Source organism: Styela clava, chromosome 15 (assembly GCF_964204865.1).
Source record: "Styela clava chromosome 15, kaStyClav1.hap1.2, whole genome shotgun sequence".
Taxonomy (NCBI): Eukaryota; Metazoa; Chordata; class Ascidiacea; order Stolidobranchia; family Styelidae; genus Styela; species Styela clava.
Window position 1 is genome coordinate 18,017,366 of NC_135264.1, and position 25,236 is coordinate 18,042,601.

At 37.6% G+C, this 25,236-nt stretch overlaps 1 protein-coding gene across 1 annotated transcript; it reads left to right on the forward strand.

The window, feature by feature from the left end:
- The first annotated feature begins 705 nt into the window (after positions 1 to 705).
- LOC144411787 (uncharacterized) lies at positions 706 to 15,134 on the forward strand. Its single transcript, XM_078109373.1, has 13 exons — positions 706 to 802; positions 2,121 to 2,294; positions 2,428 to 2,433; positions 2,865 to 2,972; positions 3,577 to 3,690; positions 4,765 to 4,938; positions 5,438 to 5,545; positions 8,038 to 8,151; positions 8,848 to 8,976; positions 9,559 to 9,642; positions 9,910 to 10,023; positions 10,956 to 11,441; positions 11,750 to 15,134. Exons 1-13 carry the CDS (start codon positions 706 to 708, stop codon positions 12,991 to 12,993), a joined length of 2,952 nt encoding a protein of 983 aa, XP_077965499.1. The 3' UTR covers positions 12,994 to 15,134.
- The last annotated feature ends 10,102 nt before the right edge of the window (positions 15,135 to 25,236 follow it).

Here is a 25,236-nt window from a genome sequence, read left to right on the forward strand (position 1 = left end):
AAGTCGATGCTCGGGGAAAGGTCCACGGGCGGGGGTATATACACTTGGGTAACACAGACAGTCTCCGAACTCTCAATGGAACTAATATATCGAAAATCGAAATGAAACTATGGCCTTACCCTAACCTGGTACGCATACTATGGGAGTACCCAATTTTGAAATAGATTAATCCAATATTTCCATAGAATACGATTTTCAACTGCAACAACCTCGATACCTGTTCATACATGTTCATTTAAAATTATCCCGGCCTTATGTTGCAAATTTAAAATATAATACGTTTGTTTCAGGGTCACAACCTCCAGCAATCGGTGGCCCAGAGGGACAAGCAGCCCTAGCCTGGCTTGGTGAAGGAGCATCTGGTAGTTCTCAGGTACCTGCAATAGGTGGTCTCGAACAACGACCTGCTTTACCTTGGCATGGAGAAGGAGAAAGAGGAGGTTTGTGTTAGATATGTTGTGATACATCCAACCTACGTCAATCTTAGAACCGTTCAATGTTTTGGGTCTCCTAAAGTACCAGTACACGCCGCAAGTATTTCTAGTTTGCCTGGCTCAACAATTTTTGCATATGTCATTCCTAACCCCCACCTGACTAGGCTATGTCATCCGAAAATTACATAACTTCGAAGTCGCTGTGACGTAATACGGCCCTCCACAAAGTATACGGATAATCGGCAGACAATCATCCGAAATCGAGCAAGTTATGTCTGTCGTTTCTCGTCGAAACAATACCGATAAGAGAGAGATCGCTGACGTTAGTGAATTCATTATAGTCGGCACAGATGCCATTTCGGACGATCGTAGTTAAATTTTAGCAAGCTCTAGGACGCGATCGTGACGCCGAAGTGATGTAATTTTTGGGTGACATACCCAGGTGGGGGTTAGGAATATTATACTAATAACATCGTTATGCTACGCCCACTAGAAGTAATTGAGGCTGAGGGCGCATACTTCAGGCGCGGCGGTGTGGCTCATCGGTCTAAGCGTTAGGAATACGCTCGCCACCGCACCTCTAGTTACCTGCGGTTCGCAGGTTCGAATCCCATGCAGGGATGGTTATGTGCAAGAGGATTGCTGGACTCCTCGCCGTCGTTGGGTGGTTTACGTAACCGCTGGTTCCTCCACCACCAAGTCCATGCTTCCGAAAACAAACAATATAACTAATCCCATACCCGACATGGACTGGTAACCGGACGAGAGGCTGTGGTTCGCCATATGAATAAGCCGTCTTATCGGCTTTCCTCTCCCCCAGGATAAATATGTAAATCCTATCTAATACCCAAGGTTTTTTACAATCCCGAAATTTCTGATTTTTGAAGGAAACTTTGAAAGGCTTAGACTTCACTATATCAGCATCGCTGATTACAGATCTCAAGTTCAAATCTCATGGTCCTACCTCACCCAAGATGTAATAATTTGGCAATGTCCGTCTCGAAAGTTTTGTGGCCTACAAGTATTTCAGTTTTTACATTTTGTTGGATATCAATTACTGCTTGCACACAGCGTTATTCAGAGCGCAAAGTTGTGAATAGGTTGGTCGGGTAATCTCATGAAAAGATTCTCAACCTTCCACATCTAAGCTTTCTTCTTATCAGTGGCCTCTTATCAGCCTTATTTGAAGGCGAGAAATATCTCATAATAAGTAGAATAAGGGGTCGTAGAATTTGACTTTCATTCATTGATTTTGGAGTCGGAAACTAGATTCGTGTTTTAAAACTTCCAAGTGTTGAAAATAAAGAGAGAATTTTTATCGAAATCTCAGATCAATAAATATGATCAAAGAAAATATTTTCGACAGAAACTTTTAAATTATTTCACTAAGGTTTTAACACCGAAAATTGAAGACAAAGTAACGTACTCAAAATCTGTTCTTTTGGTTTAAGCCGAAGTAATTTTATCACCCAGAGTCATTTTTGAAATAGTTTGTAACTTTGAAAGTAAGCTGGCAGTTAGTATGAAATTGACAGCCCATTTCTAATATGTTTTGTAAATTTTTTCAATGCTTTTTTTTTTGTCATAGCGCTCCATCCTGGTAGTAAGCCGACAGCCAGTATATAATTGACGGCCCATTTCTGTTGCGTTTTGTCCAATTTTTTTAACGCTACTATTTTGTCATAGAGCTTCATCCTGGTGGCAATCAACCTCTCGCATTGCCCGCCCCAGAAGCGCAGATATCTTCATCAGGGAACGAACAGCTTGAGGGGATCGAGGCGACAGTGACAACCAACGAACCAGAAATATTAGATTCAATAAAGCCGAAGAAAAAATCAAAGAAAAGGGCAAACAGAGAAGGTGAAAATAGCATTATTATACCATAAATACCCTGAAGGTTTTATTGTCGTGTGGTTCAATTATTTTTTAAAAAGAGTCAAAAATTAATAAACTCCATGAAACCTTTGAAAATATTATTAAAATATTATTGCAGGCTGTGGTAAGTTGGACACACCGAACTGTAACTGTTTTGATTGAAAAAAATATTATTTTCGAATATCTTATTGGCTGCCTCCCATAAGCCTACAAAGCCCCTCGTGATAATGAATAAAACTCAGGTCCAGCAGTTGAAAGAAAGGCAATTTGCCTCGATATAAGTCAATACCCATTGTTATGATTGAAAGGTTCTTTCTCAATGTTCCGACTTCTCCGCCAATTATTTTTGATTAAAAATATTTTTGACCATCACATAATTCTAGACTCACGTCAGGTACGCAAATAAAGGAATCATATTTTAACACAATTTCCCGACGTCAAATTAATACGCAAAATAATTCTCTTTCCTTGATAGACAATTTGGATATGATGCAGATAATCCTGTGTATTTTGTTGTATATTTTATTTTACTATATATTTTTATTATATATCCAGGTTCCAGCCGAGATCCAGTTCCTATGCCTTCAAAACGTCCATATGTGGATAGAAGTTGTGTTGACGAAAAAACATTAAATCCGAACATAACGACATCTAAAGTAATTGGTATGCGCCAGTAGTTAGTTGACGTAAAAATATATGGAAGATTTTCCCCGAACGACATATATATATATATTGGTCTGTCTGTTGTACGTGAACAAAATGTCAGACGACAATGTTCTGTGGTCCAGGTCCAATTTACATTCACCTAATATGAATATCAACTTATTGTCGTCAACCTATCATTTATGTTACATCCCATAAAACATTCCCATGACTTGAAATAAAACAGTGTAATTTTCGATGAAATGTTAAGTCTCTTGAGATTCATAAAATTGTTGAAAGGAGAGTAATAGCCTTCTACCGGTTTCAACATTCTTGAGTTTTGAATATTTGGACTCAATCGATTAGTCAAGTACCCACTAAACTAATTTCGAGTCAGGAGCTCAGAAAGTTGCATTATTTTATAATTTATGCGTTTTCTGAATCCTGATATATTATATAGAGATTTTCATGAAAATGACTCCATTAGCGGTGATGTCATTATATTCAAAAATCCTTCTAATTATAGCCTAAACGTAGAAAGTTGGGTGAGGCGGAGTTAGTTGAGATGTAAACATTACACCTCACTTTATTCTGCTTCAAATTTAAATGCTTGATTCACATTTAGGAAGCCCCACTGCTTCAAATCCAGAAATACCAGAAGCATTCCCACTAATTCCACCTGAGCCTTCACATAGACGAGATGCAAACGTAGCATCTGGAGCAAGACCAAAAACAACAGGTAGAAAAATCTGGTACTTCCGTAGTATGCGTACCAGGTTAGAGTTAGGGTATTATTTTATTCCGATTTTCTGTATTTTTGTTCTCTTATGAGTTTGGGGACTAGTCAAGAGACTCCCGTCTTATTTATACCTGAAATTATGCTTAACTTGGTACACATACTATGTTCCGTTGTCCGCCAGCTTGGTTTACATACTTCGGGAGCACCGGTTTTAGTTCCTCTATACAACTTGATGTGAAGTAGGCGAACAAAATTAGTTTTCCCCAAATTGGTACAAATATTCTGGAGCACTAAAATATTTAATTTAATCCTTTGTTTGTTGGTTTTTCTAAACTCCGACACATTGAACAAGCCTTTAGGCAAGCAGCCCATTATTTGCCAAAAAAGCATTAATTAGGCATTAATTAGTTTGATAGATTGATTTTGTCATGGCCAACTATATAATTTAGCTTCATGGCTTGGGAGACTCTTTTATGAAGACCGTAATCTTAGCTTTTGGGCGTTCCATACCCAATTTATTACATCACGGGTGAATAGGCATCATCAAATTGTCGTTCATGTCCATAAGTAAAGCTTCGGACAACGCTACTTCAATTTATTTTTTCAAAAGTTTCGTTTTATCTAAATGAATTTTAATCAGTGGCCTCTTATCAGCCTCATTTGAAGGCGAGAAGATTCTCATAATAATAATAAATGAACCAAAATCAAGGTCGTGGAGTTTGACTTGCATTGATTAATATTGTTGAAACCTGAACTCGTATTTTAAAACTCCCTGGTGTAGAAAATCAAAAGAGAATTTGAATTTTTGTATCAAAGTCTCAGAAGTAAATATTTCTGACTAAACTGCAGAAACTTCTAAATTATTTCACTAAGTTTTTACAACCAAAAATTATAATGACAAAGTAATCGTAATCAAAATCTGTTTTTTTTAGTTGAAGCTGAAGTATTTTTAACACCCAGAGTCATTTTTGAAATAGTTTGTAGCCTTAAAGTGAGCTGGCAGTCAGCATAAAATTGACAGCTCATTTATATTATGTTCCGTCCAATTTTTTTAATGCTGCTATTTTGTCATAGCGCATCATCCTGGTAGCAATCAACCTCTCGCATTGCCCGCACCAGAAGCGCAGATATCTTCATCAGGGAACGAACAGCTTGAAGATATCGAGGCGACAGTGTTAACCAACGAACCAGAAATATTGGATTCAATAAAGCAAAAGAAAAAATCGAAGAAAAGACCAAACAGAGGAGGTGAAAATAGCATTATTATACCGTAAATACCCTGAAAGTTTTATCGCCAAGTGGTGGTTCAAGTATTTTTAGAGAGAGCAAAATTCTAAACTCGGCGAAACCTTTGAAATTGTTCCGATTTAAAAAATATTATTTCTGAGTATATATTGTAGGCCTCCTAAATGCCTACGAAGCCTCTCGCAGAACCTTTCAGGTGAAACTTGAAAATGTTGAAAACATGTCCAGCAGTTGAAAGAAAGGCAATTTTGCCTCAAAATAAGTCAAATACGCATTGTTATGGTTGAAAGGTTCTTTCTCAATGTTCCGACTTCTCCGTCAATTGTTTTTGATATGAACGGTTTCTGACCATCACGTGAATTTTAAGGGAATCATATTTTAACATAATTTTCCGTCGTCAAATTAATACACAATATAATTCTTTTTTAATATTTAATTTGGGTATGATGCAGATGATTTTGGTTTGTTTTCTATTTTACTACATTTTTAATATTATATCCAGGTTCCAATCGAGATCCAGTGCCTGTTCCAACTCCACGTTCACCTGCAGAAAGAAGTTTCGTTGACGAAGAAACATTGAATCCCAACGTAACGACACCTAAAGAAGTTGGTAAGTAGCAGAAGTAGATGTAAGAATATATGGAGGATTTTCTCCAAACTGACATATATATTAGCCTGCCTATTGTACGTGAAGAAAATGTCCTGTGACATTGTTTTGTGGTCCAGGTCTTATTTGCAGTCGTCTAATATGAAATAAACCTTATATCAAATTGTTGTCGCCTGTCGGTTCCCTGACAGAATGACCCCTAATAAGAAGAGTCCCAAAATTACCAATCAGTATTAAAATTCAACCTTTTATTCATCTTAGATAGTTAGATAGTTTTTTTCGAAAACTCCATAACAAACCAAAATTTAAAATGAAGAATTCTGAATCTTACATTCGATAAAACATATTCCCATGACTAGAATTGAAACAATGAAATTTTTGATGAAATGCCCAATCTCCTGGGATTTATAAAATGCTTAAAAAAAGTAATGGCAGTCTTGTGCAGGGGTGGACATGGTTTTAGGGTGGGCCATGTAAGTGTGACGTAACAAGCTACACTTTATGAACAATATTACAATGTTACAAATGCAAGTGGAAAACAATAAGCCTCGTGCCCAAACTAAATTTTATCGCTATCTCAGCACATGGTTGAATAATTTCAATAAAAATGAGGGTTTTCAAACACGTATCCAGCCTATAAGCGACAACACATCAAAACACTCTCAAAATAGGCATGAAAATTCTCACAATAGTAAAGTATAGGAAGAATTTTTCTGGGGTCAAAGGTCGGAGAAACGTCTTATGGGCCAGTCCAGTCTTTAGAGATCACCTTCGCCTGCTATTGTCTCTGAACGAATCGAGATGGGCATGTTTTCGTCCATCTTGCGAATTGGGCCACAAAGGATGTAGTGCCACATTATAAAATACTCCCATAGCGCGTGTCTTGTGCCATTGTTCCCAGCGCCAAAAGGGCAATTTTCCAGTGTTAATTAAGCAGCCAGAGTAAAAAACGGTAAAGTGGTACGCAGTCAGTAAATGGTTGTGAACCACTGGTCTAGCGCTTTCAACATCCCCAAGTTTTAAAAATTTGGGATCGAGTGGCCCAGTATGTATGGAGAAATAATCATGAAACATACCGTATTTTCTCGACTATACGCCTATCACACGGATAAGCAGACTCCCTAATAATAGCTTCAAAATAGTGAATTTATAAAAATTCGCATATAGGCTGTTTCCAGAAATCGTAACACGGCGCACGCATCTATTACAGTCAATGATGTTCAATTCAAATTTAATATTCAAATATCGTGATTCGCTACCTTCTTGTATTCTCGCATTCTAGCGCCGCTGTCCACATTTTGATTTCAATTTTCGATTATTATATTTTCTGTTTTATCGTAATGGAAGACAGCACTTTGCGGCACAACTAAATTACTGCCAACATGAAAGGAATTAAATCAGCGCCCACTTGAAGTACCAAACGTATAACATAAGGACATTTTTGATTGAAAATATTTTACAATCATTATTTTATATTAAGGTAGTCGAGATATCCTGAGCGGACATGGCAATAAATTTGGTTATTTTTCGCAAGTCTTCTCAAACATGATTTGTGTAAGCTTCATATTCATATATTTTATAATGTATGCCAAAGTGTCTGCGGATTATTTAATTGACTTTGTATACCAGCTGTTATTTGTCTTAATCCTAAAAACAAAAACGTGGCCGGTGCAATGAAGCACTCCCTGCCAGATAACGGCACTTGAGAAAGAAAACAAAACGGTTACCACGAAATAAAGTTATTGATTTATGACCCTTCCGTTTTGCTGATTCAGGAAAAAACGGAAAACACAGATGTTGCCTAACCCATGGACGTACAGCGCAGTATTTATCACACCATATTCATATGTTATTTCAACCTTTCAGTTACCGTAAATGGTTGGTCAAAATGATTGAAATTACAGTTTTATTGTTAAGAATTAATGCTGGAGTATTATTCTGTGAGATTTTTGGTGCTATCTGAGTTATGCGAGAATAAGACCGTCCCTTAGTTGGGCAACTTTTTTTCTAGTTTTAAACTCGGCGTATTTGCGAATAAATTCCCATGACTTGTAAAAGCCAAATTTCCGATGAAGTGTCTGACCTCTTGGATTTATAAAAATGTTGAAAGGAAGGTAATGACCATCTAGTGCTTTAAACATTCTCAAGTTTTGAAAATTTGGGTTCGATTGGTCAAGTAGGTATGGAGAAAAACCAATTTGATTAACAGTTCATTTTGTAATTAATAAGCATCAATAACAGGGAATTCAGAATACCCAACTAACAATTATTTTCTCGTCAGTTGCTCATAGAGTTGCATTATTTTACAAATTATGAGTTTTCTGAATCATGATATATTATATAGTGATTCTTATGAAAATGACTCCATTAGCCGTGACGTCATTAAATTCAAAAATCCGTATAGTCCTGGAAGTTGGGGTAAGGCGAGGTTAGTTGAAATTTCAACTCCCCTCCCCTTAATCTGCTTCAAATTTAAATGCTTGGTTTACATTCAGGAAGCCCCACTGCTTCAAATCCAGAAATACCAGAAGCATTTCCACTAATTCCACCTGAACCTTCGAATAGACGAAATGCAAATGAAACATCTGGAGCAAGACCAAAAACAACAGGTAGAAAAATCTGGTACTTCTTAGTATGCGTACCAGATTAGAGTTAAGCCATAATTTTATTCTGATCTTATTTTAGTTCTAGTTGAGATGTTTTCGGTAAAATCGCCAAAATTAATTTTCAAATATTTTTTATGTAGATTAGATTTAGACTTAGATTAATTGATCACTGCTCAGCAAGTGACAACTTTGTGAATTGGGTTGTTTGCTTTGCAGAAGCAGCTGTTGAAAAAATAAAACAAGGTATTAGTGGGAGCAAGGGTGGGCAAGATTTTTGGACCTGGGTTCTGACTGGCGGGCCATGCGAGTGTGACGTGAAAGTAACATTTTATGAACAATATTTACATTGTTACAAAAACAAAAGTGGAAAACAACAAGCCTTGTGACAAAACCAAACTAAATCGCAATTTCAATAAATTCCTCGAGTTATTTTGAGCTAAAACATCAAAATTTGGTTTTGATTTGATTGTGGCAGCATCAGGTGGGACAGATTGAATTACGCGACGGGCCGAATTTGGCCGCAGGCCGTAGTTTGCTCATGTCAAAGTTAGAGAATATTGCAAGTATTACTAACCAATGTCATCAATATTTCAAAAAATAAACAAAAACTTTTTTTTTCTTTCGCTTCTCAATATAAAATACTTCTTTCTTTGGCTTTGACCTTTATTACGATCTAATCATTTATCAATTTCAACCCAGGTTCGAGAAATTCAATGTCTCACCAACCTCGGCCATCTTTGAGACCGATATCCCAAGCCAAAGTTCAAACACATCAAAGAAATGATCGAAGACTTCCCCCAACAAATTATGCACGTTCAAGGAGTGCAGGTTGGTAATTTGATTTGCTGAGTATGTTTTCATTCGTATCTCTAGAGCAGTGCTCGTCAACGGGGTGTATAGTACACTCTAGGGCAGGGCTACTCAAAAATTACTACTCAGGAAATTCAAAAAGTGGGGCTAATGATCCAAAATAAATAATTAGGTGCGGTCCGAAGTCGGACCGCGGTCCGCCAGTTGAGTAGCCCTGGGTGTACCAAGAATGATAAAGGATGTACCACGTCGATAGGTTGTATCAGGGGTGCATTTTCCTATGCGAGCTTTTTTATTTCCTGTTGATAATGCCAGATCAAATTTTGATCATTTCCTCTAAGAGTTCAAATCTTCCTATTGGCTACAAATCCCTGTGTTTTTGAAATGCAAATTTGGCTCTGGCTCCAATATGAATGTAAACATGCTAGACACAAGTTCCACATCCCTGTTTGCATTATTATTACTAAATGTTAACCAAATTATTAAATGTTGCTTACAAAATGAGGACTATTTTAAAATTTGAAGGTGGCTAATACTAGATAGTTTAGAGGTGCTTTAACTGACTGGAAAGTGGATACATAGATATTTCTTATATTATAGATGCCAGATATTTATCACAATTGGATGAAACAAGTGAATATGAATACAGCGCCGAATCTTTCAATTTTACTGAATCGAGTAAAGGTAAAATGTTCAATCCTTGGACACAAAAAGCCAAATATTGATAAAGAAAACTTTGACATAGGCAATCTCACTAACAACCTTAAATTATCTGTTGGAAATGCCTTTGAATTTTTTTTGAAAATGTTGACTCCGATTAACATCATTGGAATTCTAAACTTAAGACCTAGAAAATTGACTCCTAACTCTGGTCTCCGACTGAGTATCAATGGAAACGAGTAATTCAGAAAAGTTTTAATTATGTTTTATAATCATGGATATTTATTCTAGAAAGCGACAATGAAAGCACTTTGAGCAGCGTTGGCAGTTTAGTTTCGCATCAGAGATTCAGATCGTATAAGAAATCGACGTCTACGAGAAAAGCAGGAAGGAAATCTCACAGGAGTAAGTGCTATAAGACAATTAAATTCACGTTTGTAGGACAACTGGGGGATCTGCTGAAATATGCGCACCAAGATGGCGTACAACCTGAACTCAGGTTGTGTACCAGGTTAGGGTTCAGGTTGTGCGACATCTTGGTGCGCATACTTCATGAGTACCCATCTGGGAATCCAAATGAGTTGACTCAAACATGCTGATTTGGCAGTTATGCTTCTCGTTTTTGTGCCTCAGAAACACCAACTTGGTAAGACATCAGAATATCTAACCGTGATGTAATATAATATTGCCTATCAGTATATTCTCGTTAACGCACTAACTTGATGCATGTTTATGCAGAGCCTCATTTATTATATCCAGGAACGGGACTCGGCAAAGCCCATTTATTCAAATATTTGTGATAACAGTAACGTAATCGGGCAGATTTAGCGTGTAATATTGTGACTAATATTTGTGCTAGTATTGGACACAAGATGGCGCTCTTGTTAATGTGAAGTTTCTTGAGTTGAAATCTCAAAAAAATAATTTTTTTGAGTTGCTGGGATGTAGGACATGGTATTTTTTTTAATTTTTCATCAGAGCATGTAAATTTCGCTGACATGAGGAGCTCAAACACTAATTCAGTTTGGTACTTCCAAAGTATGTGAACCAAGATGGTGGACACCGGAACTTAGTACCAGGTTAGGGTCAGGCCATAATTCCAGGTACAAATACTACGGGAATCACTTGGCTAGTCCTCGAACTTGTAATATAACTAAAATATAGAAAATTGGTATAAAATTATGCCCTAACCATAACCTGGTACACATACTAGGTTCTCGTGTCTGTAATCTTGGTTCACATACTTCGGGACCACCTTCAAAAGTTTAACATTGAGTTAAACGCATTTAGGGGCAATGTTCGTGGCACTAACTATAGTTACTTTGGTTTTTATTCAGATTGGATGATTCAAACCGAAAATCCCATGACAGAATCTGAATCCCAAACCAGTCTCGTTCACAGAAGAGATAGAATGAATCAAACGTATAAGAAGCCAACTGACGATACGGAAGCACAGACGGACAAACAACGTACAAGAGACAGACATTTACAAACAGACAATTATAATCTAGATATGGACACTCAGACAGGGCCTAACATTGCTGCACATATCTCAGAACGAGACATTGCAAGTACCGAAATGTACGTACAAACAGATCCAAAACAAGCGCTCGACAACGACACCCAGACAACTATTCTACAACAGACAAACACACCGACACAGACTTTGGTTAAAACTTTCCAAGAAAATGAATTTCAAACCGACCAGAGGGAAACAATCGCTACTTTTTCCCAAACCAATGGGGCCGGTTCACACTACCATACCGCAGACAACAAATTTGAAGAATCTGGTCTGAAAATGATGGAAATTTACGAAAAGGAAGGTGAGCCACTCATTTTATTTGTGTTTAAATTCATTTAAAAGTTTTGTAATAAGTTCAAAATTAAAATATTAAAAATATCAAAATGTCATAAATAAAGGCCCAAGTCGAAATTTTCAAGGTTCTCTGAAATTTGTTCTGCCTTTTCTTTGTCTTTGCTTCTGATTTAGTTTTTTTTTTTTGGGGGGGGGGGGGAATTATTTTGAACGAGACTTAATTGGTCGCGACTTACAAGTCTGTCCTGATTTATTATAAATTTTTCCAAAAAAATCAAAATATTGCTCAGTTTAAAACTTTGTTTTATTTATCAGAAGCGTCACAAGGGTGGAACCTGTTATGGTGGACAACGTCACTTTCGTCACTTATCGCACTGGTTTGGGGATTCATATGTTGCAACATCTTTCATAAGGATTTTGCACGACAAGGCATGGCGGGAAATTTCCAGTCCAAACTAGTTCATCAATTTCTCAAAGCCGACAATGAACTAATGAAGCCTTTTTTTTCAAAAGTTGGAGACGTCGTTAAACTCGGGAAAGAATTTTCTTCGAAAGGAAAATACATCCACGCTATAGTTGCATTCTATTCAGCTTCTAAGCTTCATCGACAAAGTGATAGAAAAGACGAATCAAGGAAAGGTATATGGACTTGTTTCAGTGAAGCTGGCATCGTTGCATTTCAATTGTTAACAAACAGTCAAACAGAAGATATAGCCCAGAATCACGTGATTCCAATCATGCATGAAATGACCGACTTTCTGATGCCTATTCACAGTCAAAGTCAATTTGCAGAAGAACTGGAAACTAAATCAAAAGAATTTGTCAAAGAGAAGAAATTCATTTCAGCCACAGTCGCATTACACATCGCAGCCAAACTGCACAAAGAGACAAATGAAGGCGATGACTCAGCTCATGGTGTTCTGTCATGCATAGAACAAATAAGCTTAGTCATGGAAGAAATGATAAAGCAGAAACAAACAAAAACTTTAAGTCACGGGATATCCCTCATTACTGAAATGATAGATTTCATTGAATTGATAGAAATATCAAACTACAGTCAGTTTATCAATCAGATGAAAAGCAAAGCCAAAGAATTCGATTCAGAGAAAAAGTTTATTCCATCTGTAGTTTCATTCTACGTCGCTGCTAAACTACATGGACTTAATAACAAGGGAGATCAATCGGTGAGAGGAATTGTACAATCTGTTTACCAAATAAATCTTATTGTTGAAAAGATGACAAAACAAGATTCAATGAAAAAGATGACAAAACAACATTCAATGAAAAAGATTGTCATAGATCATGTGATACCACTCACGCATGAATTGTTAGAGATTGTACGAACGATAAAAGATTCGACTCATAAAGTCAGAGTAGAGGAGGAGGCTCGGTGTTTATCATACATCAGTCTTTGCTACTATTATTGTGATGAATATCAAGAATATGCGAACATAAACAATTCCGCGATTATACTTATAGAAAGGGAACTTGAAGAACCTCAAACATATCGAATATATGGATATTGTCTTAATAATGCAGGAGCAGCGTGGGGAATGTAGAGAAAGCGATTGAATTGTGTAAAATGTCCTTGGAAGCGAATATGAATGCTGAAGATTTTTCAAGTGATAAAGATAAGAATAAATTTATTGAATTAACAAGAAATAATTTGAGAAGATATGAATCCAAGTTGCCCAAATAGGTTTATCGGTCGGTTTAGTGAAATTAAGATCGATCTAGTGTGGACCAAAGATGAATCACACTATGTTGGAATCGCAAAGAACTCGAATCCCATCGCCTCACCCAGTGTGTCAATAATGTTGAGACAGAAAGATATCCGTCTATATAATAATAGAAGCTTTTCATGTATCAGTGGAAGCTCGCACAAAGCCTTGTTCGGAGCGAAAAAGTAAACAGTCTGATAAAAATATTATCTATGGTCCATACTTGATTTTGTATTTAGTGATAAAGTATTCGATTAAATTTTCAAAGTCTGCTTGAAATAAATTTAAGAGTTCAAAGAGCACGGCATATATCTTGATGCAGCAATCAGATTCTTGTGCTAGGATAAAACTTCTATATGATTAGATTTTTTCGTGATAGTCTTTTCTGACACTGTATTCTTCTCTGTTTTTTTGTCTTTCTTGATATGTATCGTTTTATAGGGATATTTTTAACCCCCCAAAGTTATCTTTCGCGGGGGAATTTCTTTTTGTTTTTTCTACAATTGTGTGTAAATGAATTCTGTGTTTTCACTATAAACTTCTTAAAATCGTTTTAAATATTTTCAACCCCCCAAAGTTACCTTTCACACGAGTATTTTTTTCATTTTTTCTATGATTGTCTGTAAATAAATTGTCACTGAGCTTCTAGAAATGATTTTAGGTATTTTTCGTAACCCCCCCCCAGGCTTCAATTTTGGAGGAAAATTTTTGTTTTGTTTTTCATTTGTATAAGCGATCCATTTGTTTTTTTGATTTCAATGTTGTTTTTTACAAAGATTATCTGGCTTAAGAAATGGATAAAAGTACAAATTAAAGAACGATAAATGCGTTTTCAGCCAGTTTTTCAATTGTTTTTCATGAAATTACTTTGGTGCTACGTCTCTTTATTGATATTTGTTCAGTATATCATTTGTTTTATTACAATTTATACTGATTTAAAAGCTATTTCTCATACTTTGATATTTCATAGCTTTTGTGGTTGGTTTCCTTGGCAGTTATATGTGGGGAACCAGACTGCTCTTCGTACTTTGGGTGTGGCCGGAGGAGTGGCTACGGCAGTCTCCCATAATTGCGTTAAAAACTTCATTCGAGGTTCCCATCGTGTCTAGAGGGCCTGGTGCGGACTTTCTGACAGTGTCGGCCAACTTAACTTCACGTCTTTTCCGACACTGTATTCTTCCCTGTTTTATTTTTTGTCTTTCTTGATATGTATTGGTGAGTTTGTGAGCTTGCAAGTGTGTTTCGTAATCAAATTATTCATATTCGTCCGGTTGATTCCCACCAGTGGTTTCTCTGGGTCGTTTGAGCTCTATTCTGTGGCTCAAACTTAGTTTTGTATTTTATTCGATTCTCCACCACTTGTCACCACAAACTCACGCTCGGCGATGGGGTAGATGATATATATATATATTAGTTTATACCGATTGCCTTAATTATCCCAATTTTAATTTGCAGTTATTGCAACACTTATCAACGGTGATTTATTAGTTTGGTTATTAAATTTCTCTACTTTCACTGTTTCAGAATTTCAACCAGGTTGATAGGAAAAAGCGAGCGGTAATTATAATTCAGTTACATTTTTTTCATGTTTAGAACCCATCGCCGAGTTAGTCATTCCCTCGCAACAATTTTATATTTGTTAATTTTGCATAAAAACTAACTTCACGATTTTGTTACTTTCAACTTTTATTGTAAATATGTCATTAGCTTCGTTACTCTTATGAGGTGCTGAATGGTCATCGTTGTTCGCATATATACATATACAAATATATATTCTTTGTGCATGAAAAGAGTGTCATTCTATGTAAAACATTGTTGTGCGCAGTCGCTCGTGAATCAAACTCATTTCGGACTAAAGTTACTGGCGATCAGTGAGGTGCCAAAAGCTACTGAGATTATAACAAATTATAGCAATCAATTGTGCATTAGTAAATACCCATCGACCGGCATGAATCTTTGTGTCTTGTTGGTCACACTTGCACCAAATGTATGAGAAGTCACAGCCAAACGTGTATGAGAGCTGAGTACTTGTGTGGAAAGAATAAGACGAAACTTATTCCATGGAATGAAGCGTTTATTTATATTATAATTCACATAAATCATAATTTAATTGATCATAGTGATCATGCCCATGCCGTTAGATTCTTGATAAGACCTATCAGAGGCTTGCAATAAGCCAAAATCACTAGACCATGACTGGGGGGTAGGGGAAAAAAAATTATTGAAAAATGAATTAAACTAATTTTTCCCAACGTACCTATGTACTTTTTTTCTCAATATCTTTATTTTGAATCGCGCAACGTTCCGAACTCACTGGAGCGTTACAGGGAGGGGAAAATCCCAAATTTCCGGTGGTGAAATATTCCAATAATTATTCTCTTTGATATTTGAGCATCCCTATGCCCGAAATCTCATTCCAAGTGCTCCTAATCGTCCAAATACATTATTACCCAAGGGGGCGTGGCTTTCCACTCATTTTCTCACCACCACAAGGGAGGGGGGGGGGGGTTGATTACTTATTTGTCATATTAAAAAGTGGCGGCGATGATTCACGGAAATCTCATATTTTTGCGTTAGTGTCGTAGGCTTTCTACAAAACATCCGAAAACTGACCCGATAGAACCATATGAAAGATTAATGGATGAGATGACAAGAATGGCCGCGAGCAAAAAGCTTCACTCGGTACGACAGTTTCCTTCACTCTCGATTGATAAATCCAATCCAACCACTTTTGTGTTTTAAGAATTCTTTTTTTTTTTTTCGATTTTCCTTTGCAATTTCCCTTTTAGTTGCAAATTCACAGCGACCTTGCATTATTGTCATAAAATGATCTAGTTTATCATGTCTTAACATTCAGTTGAAAATAAGCAGGCAAGTTCACTTCAATAATTCCCAGCTGGATTTATTGCAACATCAGTCAAATAACGTCGACTTCTCGGCTACGTCAGTCAAGTCATGATGATAATACTTCTATAACAGTCAAAGAATATAACGCAGCGATGCGTGATTTGTTTACAAACAATGCTTCAACATTTGGTGTCGCAGATCGGGATCCAATAGTTATATCAAAGATGAACAATATCAGGTTAGAAAGTAGAAAAGAGAATTAATAAGCAAGTTTCAATAATCAAATCATAAGATGTATGTATGCCAAGGTATTGATTTTTTTTTATTATTTTTAATATTGATGCTAATGCATACAGTCGACCGAGTTCAAGTGCAATGGGAAATTGAATAAAATTGCACCCCGTCTTAAATATTTTTCTCACTTTTTTCGTTTGTAAAATAGACTACAACTTCCACGTTATGCTGTATAGTTTCACTAGTCTTAGTATTTCATCGATCGTGCATAACTTTAATGGGAGATGAAGCTCCTTCACTTCTGAGTGTGTGCACATAACATTAATCAGAGTCAGAAATGAGTCTTATAGACCAGTGCTACTCAACTGGCGGGCTGCGGTCCGAATCCGGACCTTCCGGGTATTCGATTCGGACAGGGACGAATTCTTTATTTTGGATCATTAGCCCCACATTTGAAGTTTCCTTTTATAAAATTACTTTGGTACTCCTGAAATATGCGCACCAAGATGTCGCACAAACTGAACCCTAGCCCGGTACACAACCTGAGTTCAGGTTGTGCGCCATCTTGGAGCGCATACTACAAGTGGTCCAGATTTAGATATATATGAAAAGAGCTATAACGCCATAATAAACAATCTTATATAACTAATAATCATTAGTCTGTTGAGGAAGTGCGTGTTTAAATATAATTTCTGAAAAGTCCGTAACAAAATATTTTTGAAGTTTTGTATGCGGATCTTCGGTAAAAATAGTTGAGTAGTCCTGTTATAGACGAGTCACTTTTACTTCTGATTGAGTGCCCGTAACTTTGTCAGAGATGAGTATCCTTTACTTCAAAGTGAGTGCCCGTAACTTTGTCAGAGATGAGTCACCTTTACTTCAAAGTGAGTGCCCGTAACTTTGCTCACAGATGAGTCTTCTTTACTTCTGAGTGAGTGCCCGTAACTTTGCTCAGAGATGAGTCTCCTTTACTTCTGAGTGAGTGCCCGTAACTTTGCTCAGAGATGAGTCTTCTTTACTTCTGAGTGAGTGCCCGTAACTTTGCTCAGAGATGAGTCACCTTTACTTCTGAGTGAGTGCCCGTAACTTTGCTCATAGATGAGTCTCCCTTACTTCTGCGTGAGTGCCCGTAACTTTTCTCATAGATGAGTCTTCTTTACTTATGAGTGAGTGCCCGTAACTTTGCTCATAGATGAGTCTTCTTTACTTATGAGTGAGTGCCCGTAACTTTGTCAGAGATGAGTATCCTTTACTTCAAAGTGAGTGCCCGTAACTTTGCTCAGAGATGAGTCACCTTTACTTCTGAGTGAGTGCCCGTAACTTTGCTCATAGATGAGTCTCCCTTACTTCTGCGTGAGTGCCCGTAACTTTGCTCAGAGATGAGTCTTCTTTACTGCTGATTGAGTGCCCGTAACTTTGTCAGAGATGAGTCTCCTTTACTTCTGAGTGAGTGCCCGTAACTTTGCTCAGAGATGAGTCTTCTTTACTTCTGAGTGAGTGCCCGTAACTTTGCTCAGAGATGAGTCACCTTTACTTCTGAGTGAGTGCCCGTAACTTTGCTCATAGATGAGTCTCCTTTACTTCAAAGTGAGTGCCCGTAACTTTGCTCACAGATGAGTCTTCTTTACTTCTGAGTGAGTGCCCGTAACTTTGCTCAGAGATGAGTCTCCTTTACTTCTGAGTGAGTGCCCGTAACTTTGCTCAGAGATGAGTCTTCTTTACTTCTGAGTGAGTGCCCGTAACTTTGCTCAGAGATGAGTCACCTTTACTTCTGAGTGAGTGCCCGTAACTTTGCTCATAGATGAGTCTCCCTTACTTCTGCGTGAGTGCCCGTAACTTTGCTCATAGATGAGTCTTCTTTACTTATGAGTGAGTGCCCGTAACTTTGCTCAGAGATAAGTATCCTTTACTTCAAAGTGAGTGCCCGTAACTTTGTCAGAGATAAGTCTCGTTCACTACTAGGTGAGTTTCTGCAACTTTGCTCATAGATGAGTCTTCTTTACTGCTGAGTGAGTTCCCGTAACTGTACTCAGTGTTGGATCTTCTTTACTTCTGAGAGTGTAACTTTGCTCGCAACTTTGGTCAGTGATGAGTCTTCTTTACCGCTTGTTGACCGCCCGTAAATTTTCTTGTAAATGAATCTCCTGAGTGCGCGTAACCAATATTCCGATACTATGTAATTATTTAATGTGCAGTGCAGACGGGTTTAAACAATAATCTTTGTGCATTATTAGTAGTGCACATTATTTCGGATCAAAAAAGAGAAATATCCCATTTTTTAGGAATTAGGATTTAGTATTAGGAATTAGCGGATCAAAATGCGTTAACCCTGCTAAAACGCTTAATTGATTCAGATGCTTTGAGCACTGACGCTAGTAATCTCGGTGTTCAATCACAAAACTAATAGGATTCGGCTACTGTTGGTGGTAAAATAAATAAATGCTTAGCCTATGATACATTGAGTTACGTGCGCAGGATTTTGTGCCAATATAATGTCGTATTTTGTATTTTACACATCGGAAAATCCACTAATATTCGATTAATATATTTCTTCATAATTACCATGTAATATTGAAATTTCAATATAAAAATTTGGCTGCAAAATTACTCGAATTGATTGAGCCAGTTTGGCTGATAAATGGCTTAAAACAGGTCAGAATCCGATTCCCGTTTCTACTAACGGGGGTGAAGACGTGCATGGCTCATGGTTCACGATCTATCCAAGCAAAATATAATTTCAATATCAGTATTCCAACTCAGTGGTTTCCAAACTTTTTTGTACCATCGCCCCCCTATAGTAATTTATACAACTTCATCATAACGATCTTCGATAAAATTCCATTTCGATTCCGCATCGTGTACCACGGGCTCCAGTCCATGGAATTAATTAGTCATTTATTTGTATCAGATTCATGAACTTGATAGTGGGGGGAGCCGTAACCGACCATCGGCTACGGCCCAGGAGTGGGCAACCTCTTGTCGCTCGTGGGCCAAAACTAAGGGTTGCAAGTCTTGGCGGGCCGCACATATTTTTTTCAAAGTTAAAAACCGAACGGAACAGCGGCGAAGACTGCGACAATTCGTGAACTCAGCTCCGTCGTCTTATTAAACGAACGAAATTAAAAATGACAATTAATTTGACACTGTCTTGTTGCTGCATCACGCTTGATAGCTATCCGACATCGGCTGCACACTGAATGAAACCAAGATTGGAGCATTTTCTAAATGGGCATCACTAATCCTAGTTCTCAGATTGTTCTTTGAAATGTTCATTATTAAAATTGTTCGCGCATATATATATGTAGGCTACTACCAAACATCGAAGTGAATTTTTTCGTATGGTTTGACAAATTTTTATAGAGATTTTTATAAAAATCAAACAGTGATGCATCTCTCGAGTTGATTATGAATTTTATTTCCTCATTGCATTACATCTCAAAGAGCTACATTTGAATATTTTTAACGCTATTGAACCCCTACACTCAGCATCAACTTTTCTGTGTGTTGCCTTTTGTCTAATTATAATTAAATTATAGGCTCATTAAACGAGTAATTGTGAATTATATACTTGTTAGGTTATAATATAATATAGTCTACACGTGTCTCACAATGAATCACGTCTGGGAGGAGTTCAGCAATCCTCTCGCGTGTGATTATCGCCCACAGGATTCAATGAGTACGAGTACAGTGATCCAGTGCACGATGCGCCAGACGCCGAACACAAACAGGTTTCGCGAGATCACCCCCCTATCGCCCCCTTCGGCTTTTCCGCCCTTTCTGTATCTATTCGCCCACTTTGTGAGTCACTGTTCTAACCTATTTTTTAAAACTACCGACACCGAAAAAATGGCTGATATTGCCGATACCGATACATCGGTACATCTCTAGCTCAGACATGAGTCTCTTTCACTTCCGAGTGACTGCCAGTAACCTTGCTCAGTGATGAGTCTCCTTTACTTCTGAGTGAGCACGCGTCATGTGACGTCACAATTTCATATATTTTCAGAGGCCCTTCATGTTTTTCTTGACCCTGGTAGCGTTGGTTCAGGGTTTTTTCATGTTTGCTCAAAGCTAGATCCCCAATCTTGCCTACTAGACCAATTGCTTTGAAAGATTGTAGTTTTCGCTAGAAGGCCATTTATTACCCTTTCTCTGTGCTCTCCATGGTATTCGTTTTTTTGTGCGGAACTTACTACTGCGTTTTAGACTCTGTGCCTCTATATTTGATCATCGCTCTATTGCTGATGATTGTATTTTCGCATTTTAGCATGTTTATCATTTAATACAATAAAAGGCCTTAAACTATGCTATTTGTGAGATCCCTCTTCAATATGGCGTCATAACTCATCATGGCTTCATAATACGAGTCCGAGTCGAAGGTCGGAGTTTTAGAATTCAAATGAAGATTAAAGAAGTCAGTACGAAGCATTCCAAAGTCTGTTAATAAAAGCTTACTAGTTATCAAAACTATCTGATTCTCGCGGGGTTCAGGGCGTGGGATCACGTAAAATGTTTCATAACATATAATACAGCGGTTCCCAAACTTTTTGTTCGTGAGGCGAAAAAAATTTGCTGTTCTTCGATAAATCTCAATATCGTGATCGGTAATGTGTACTTTAACCTTAGTAAACATGAAGGCCTGGAGTATAGAAGCAAAAGATCAACTCTTTTCCCTCATCTCTGCTTGTTTGATAAAATCAATGTTCAATAAATAACTTTCGTGCTTTGAGTCCGTCACGATTCTTCAAAAATGATTCGCGACCAAGAAAGATTTGTACAAAATGCTATATGGTGACTTGTTGCTCACTTAATATACAAACTCGGACTTGACATCTGAAATGCAGATTTCTGTACCATGATCTTCTTTACGTCTGAGTGAGTGCCCGTAACTTTGCTCATAGATGAGTCTTCTTTACTTCTGAGTGAGTGCCCGTAACTTTGCTCATAAATGAGTCTTCTTTACTTCTGAGTGAGTGCCCGTAACTTTGCTCATAGATGAGTCTTCTTTACTTCTGAGTGAGTGCCCGTAACTTTGCTCAGAGATGAGTCTTCTTTACTTCTGAGTGAGTGCCCGTAACTTTGCTCATAGATGAGTCTTCTTTACTTCTGAGTGAGTGCCCGTAACTTTGCTCAGAGATGAGTCACCTTTACTTCTGAGTGAGTGCGCGTAACTTTGCTCATAGATGAGTCTTCTTTACTTCTGAGTGAGTGCCCGTAACTTTGCTCAGAGATGAGTCTTCTTTACGTCTGAGTGAGTGCCCGTAACTTTGCTCATAGATGAGTCTTCTTTACTTCTGAGTGAGTGCCCGTAACTTTGCTCATAAATGAGTCTTCTTTACTTCTGAGTGAGTGCCCGTAACTTTGCTCATAGATGAGTCTTCTTTACTTCTGAGTGAGTGCCCGTAACTTTGCTCAGAGATGAGTCTTCTTTACTTCTGAGTGAGTGCCTGTAACTTTGCTCATAGATGAGTCTTCTTTACTTCTGAGTGAGTGCCCGTAACTTTGCTCAGCGATGAGTCTTCTTTACTTCTGAGTGAGTGCCCGTAACTTTGCTCATTGATGAATCTCCCTTACTTCTGAGTGAGTGCCCGTAAATTTGCTCATAGATGAGTCTTCTTTACGTCTGAGTGAGTGCCCGTAACTTTGCTCGTAGATGAGTCTCCCTTACTTCTGAGTGAGTGCCCGGAACTTTGCTCGTAGATGAGTCTCCTTTACTTCTGAGTGAGTGCTCGTAACTTTGCTCATAGATGAGTCTCCTTTACTTCTGAGTGAGTGCTCGTAACTTTGCTCATAGATGAGTCTCCTTTACTTCTGAGTGAGTGCTCGTAACTTTGCTCATGGATGAATCTCCCTTACTTCTGAGTGAGTACCCGTAAATTTGCTCATAGATGAGTCTCCTTTACTTCTGAGTGAGTGCCCGTAACTTTGCTTAGAAATGAGTCTCCTTTGTTTCTGAGTGAGTGCTCGTAACTTTGCTCATAGATGAGTCTCCTTTACTTCTGAGTGAGTGCTCGTAACTTTGCTCATGGATGAATCTCCCTTACTTCTGAGTGAGTACCCGTAAATTTGCTCATAGATGAGTCTCCTTTACTTCTGAGTGAGTGCCCGTAACTTTGCTTAGAAATGAGTCTCCTTTGCTTCTGAGTGAGTGCTCGTAACTTTGCTCATAGATGAGTCTCCTTTACTTCTGAGTGAGTGCTCGTAACTTTGCTCATGGATGAATCTCCCTTACTTCTGAGTGAGTGCCCGTAACTTTGCTCGTAGATGAGTCTCCATTACTTCTGAGTGAGTGCCCGTAACTTTGCTCGGAGATGACTCTTCTTTATCTCTGAGTGAGTGCCCGTAACTTTTCTCATAAATGAGTCTCCTTTACTTCTGAGTGAGTGCCCGTAACTTTGCTCGGAGATGACTCTTCTTTACTTCTGAGTGAGTGCCCGTAACTTTTCTCATAAATGAGTCTTCTTTACTTCTGAGTGAGTGCCCGTAACTTTCCTCATAAATGAGTCTTCTTTACTTCTGAGTGAGTGCCCGTAACTTTCCTCATAAATGAGTCTTCTTTACTTCTGAGTGATTGCCCATAACTTTGGTATCGTGATCGTCAGTGTGTACTTTATGCCCTTAAACCTTAGTAAACGTGTAGGCCTTGAGCAGTGTTTCCCAACCCGAATCCGCGGAGCGTTTGAATGAGTCCAGCCACAGATTCACTGAGGGCTGCAAATGTTTTTGCGAAACTTAACTATCGAGCAAGTTACGATTTACGTTAGAATTTACATAAAACATATTTAATCAACTATTAGAATAGCAATTTACTATTCGAAAATTTGGTAACAGGTGACGCGTCGCTTAATCAAACGATTGGATTTCACAACTCACTTGCGGATTTCCGACGAAAACACGAGTCTGAGCACGCTTCGATAGAGTTCGGGAGTTCGTACAACGAGGAAAATTTTTTTTTTCTGATGGGCGTCAATGATGGCAACCCAAATTTTTCTAAATTGAAAAGCGGAAATAGAAATTACTAAAAATAAAACGGATAACACCATAAGTTTTGTTTAATGATTGTCCGCGACCGATTAAAAACGCATTTTTGGACATTGCAAATCGCTAAATTTTGGGTGCTACCGAGTATACGTACCAGGGAATTTTTCCTTAGGATTCTTTTCCTTACTGTCTCCACATGGTACGCACAGTACTGAAGCGCCGTAAGTGTTGTAAGAACATCTCAGATTTGTCGAATTCACAAAAATACGAATCAAAACAAAATATAATCGGGCGCTTTACCACTTTCATATTTTCTGAGTAGTATTGCTTTCATTTCGTCAGCACAATTGCAGATTAAAATCATCACAATTAACTTAATAGTAAAGCAAGGCGATGAATATGTATTTTTGATTTACTAATAAACAACTTTAAATATATATATTGTTTATAAATACTAAATCAAGTTGTACTTTCTGGAACTTTATAGCAGATAGTAGGATTTTTCTAACGGCGATAACAAATTCGCAAGAGCGCAAAAAATATGAATCAAAACTAAATATAATCGGGCAATATATTTTCACATTATTGCCGTGGCATTTTAATAAAGAAGTAATGCATCTTGTCGTAAGTCGACGCAACCGCGAGTTACAATTAAATAAAAAAAGAAAGACAGTTTAAATTCTCTTCGTTGTCATGGACTGAATATTGTGCGACAGAAACGGCCATTATACACTAAAAAAGTCTCTAAAAGGCTCTTTTAACGAACAAGTAATTGCTCAAATTTCCGATTTTGAAATTTTAATGTTGTGTTTGGTTTTATTGCTTCTTCACACAGAGTACGGTTGCAATAAACGCACTCTGAGTCCGCAAAGATTTTCGCCGATGAGAAAACGGTCCGCGACCAAGAAAGGTTGGGAAACGCTGGCCTATAGAATGGAGGCAAAAGATCAACTCTTTCTCCTCATCTCTGCAAGTTTGATAAACTCGGTTCAGCAAATAAATAAACTGTCTATAGCTATTGTTACGTAAATATAGAGGCAGACAGACACTATGTAACAGAAAGTGAACGGCATGGAAAGGTAAAGAAAATTTATTCATTCATTCACTCAGAATTTAAAACAGGAAACAATACACTTTTATATTAAAGATAATATGTAGAGTTTCAATTCATATTTTAGTTATTTTTAACACTATTCCCTTAATTATCGCGGCGCACTATTTGGCAACCGCTGCTCTAATAAACAAACCCTAATAAAATCAATATTTATATGATTTTTGTGTTTTGAGTACGCCGCGATTCTTCATAAATGTTCCGCGACCAGAAAAAAATTGGGACAAACTGCTCTATGGTGACTTGTTGCTTTCTTAATATACAGATTCGGACTTGATATCCGAAATGCATATTTCTGTCTCATGATCTGTATGTGTTTGTATGCCAGTACTAATGCACAGTCCCTCGCCTGTGGTAAAGCCGATCATCAGCAAAAATTAAATCCTGGGTGTATACCACAAATATCGGTGCTCATGTAGTATGTGAATGAAGATGGCGGACACCGGAACGTAGTGCGTGTACCAGGTTTGGCCATAATTTCAAGTACAAATACTACAGAAGTTACTTGGCTAGTCCCCGAACACATAATAGAACTAAAATAAGGAAAATTGAAATAAAATTATGGCCAAACGTTAACCTGGTACACATACAACATTTCGGCGTCCGCCATCTTGGTTCACATACTACGGGAGCGCCCAATTATCTTACCCGTTACTCAATCTTTTATTTTAAAGTAAAACAAGAAAATTTTATTTGAAATACCGGGTTTCATAAGAAGAAATTTGAGAAAAGTATTAGTTTTCTGTCGACTTTGTCCATCTTCAAGTACTGGTGATTCCAAATCGATCGGTCCCTTAGTCGCAGAAAAACATTTTAAATCTCCTAAACCCATCCCCGCTCTAAATAAACAAATCAGTAAGATTAGAGATAGGAATGCTGGTTGCGCTGAATATTCAGATTTTTATATT

Excerpts from the sequence above, each read along its gene's own strand:
- LOC144411787 (XM_078109373.1), top strand. The coding sequence starts at position 706 with ATGTCTGTCGTTTCTCGTCGAAACAATACCGATAAGAGAGAGATCGCT. Across the intron at positions 2,973-3,576 it reads AACGACATCTAAAGTAATTG|GAAGCCCCACTGCTTCAAAT; the intron begins GTATGCGCCAGT and ends ATTCACATTTAG. Across the intron at positions 3,691-4,764 it reads AGCAAGACCAAAAACAACAG|CGCATCATCCTGGTAGCAAT; the intron begins GTAGAAAAATCT and ends ATTTTGTCATAG.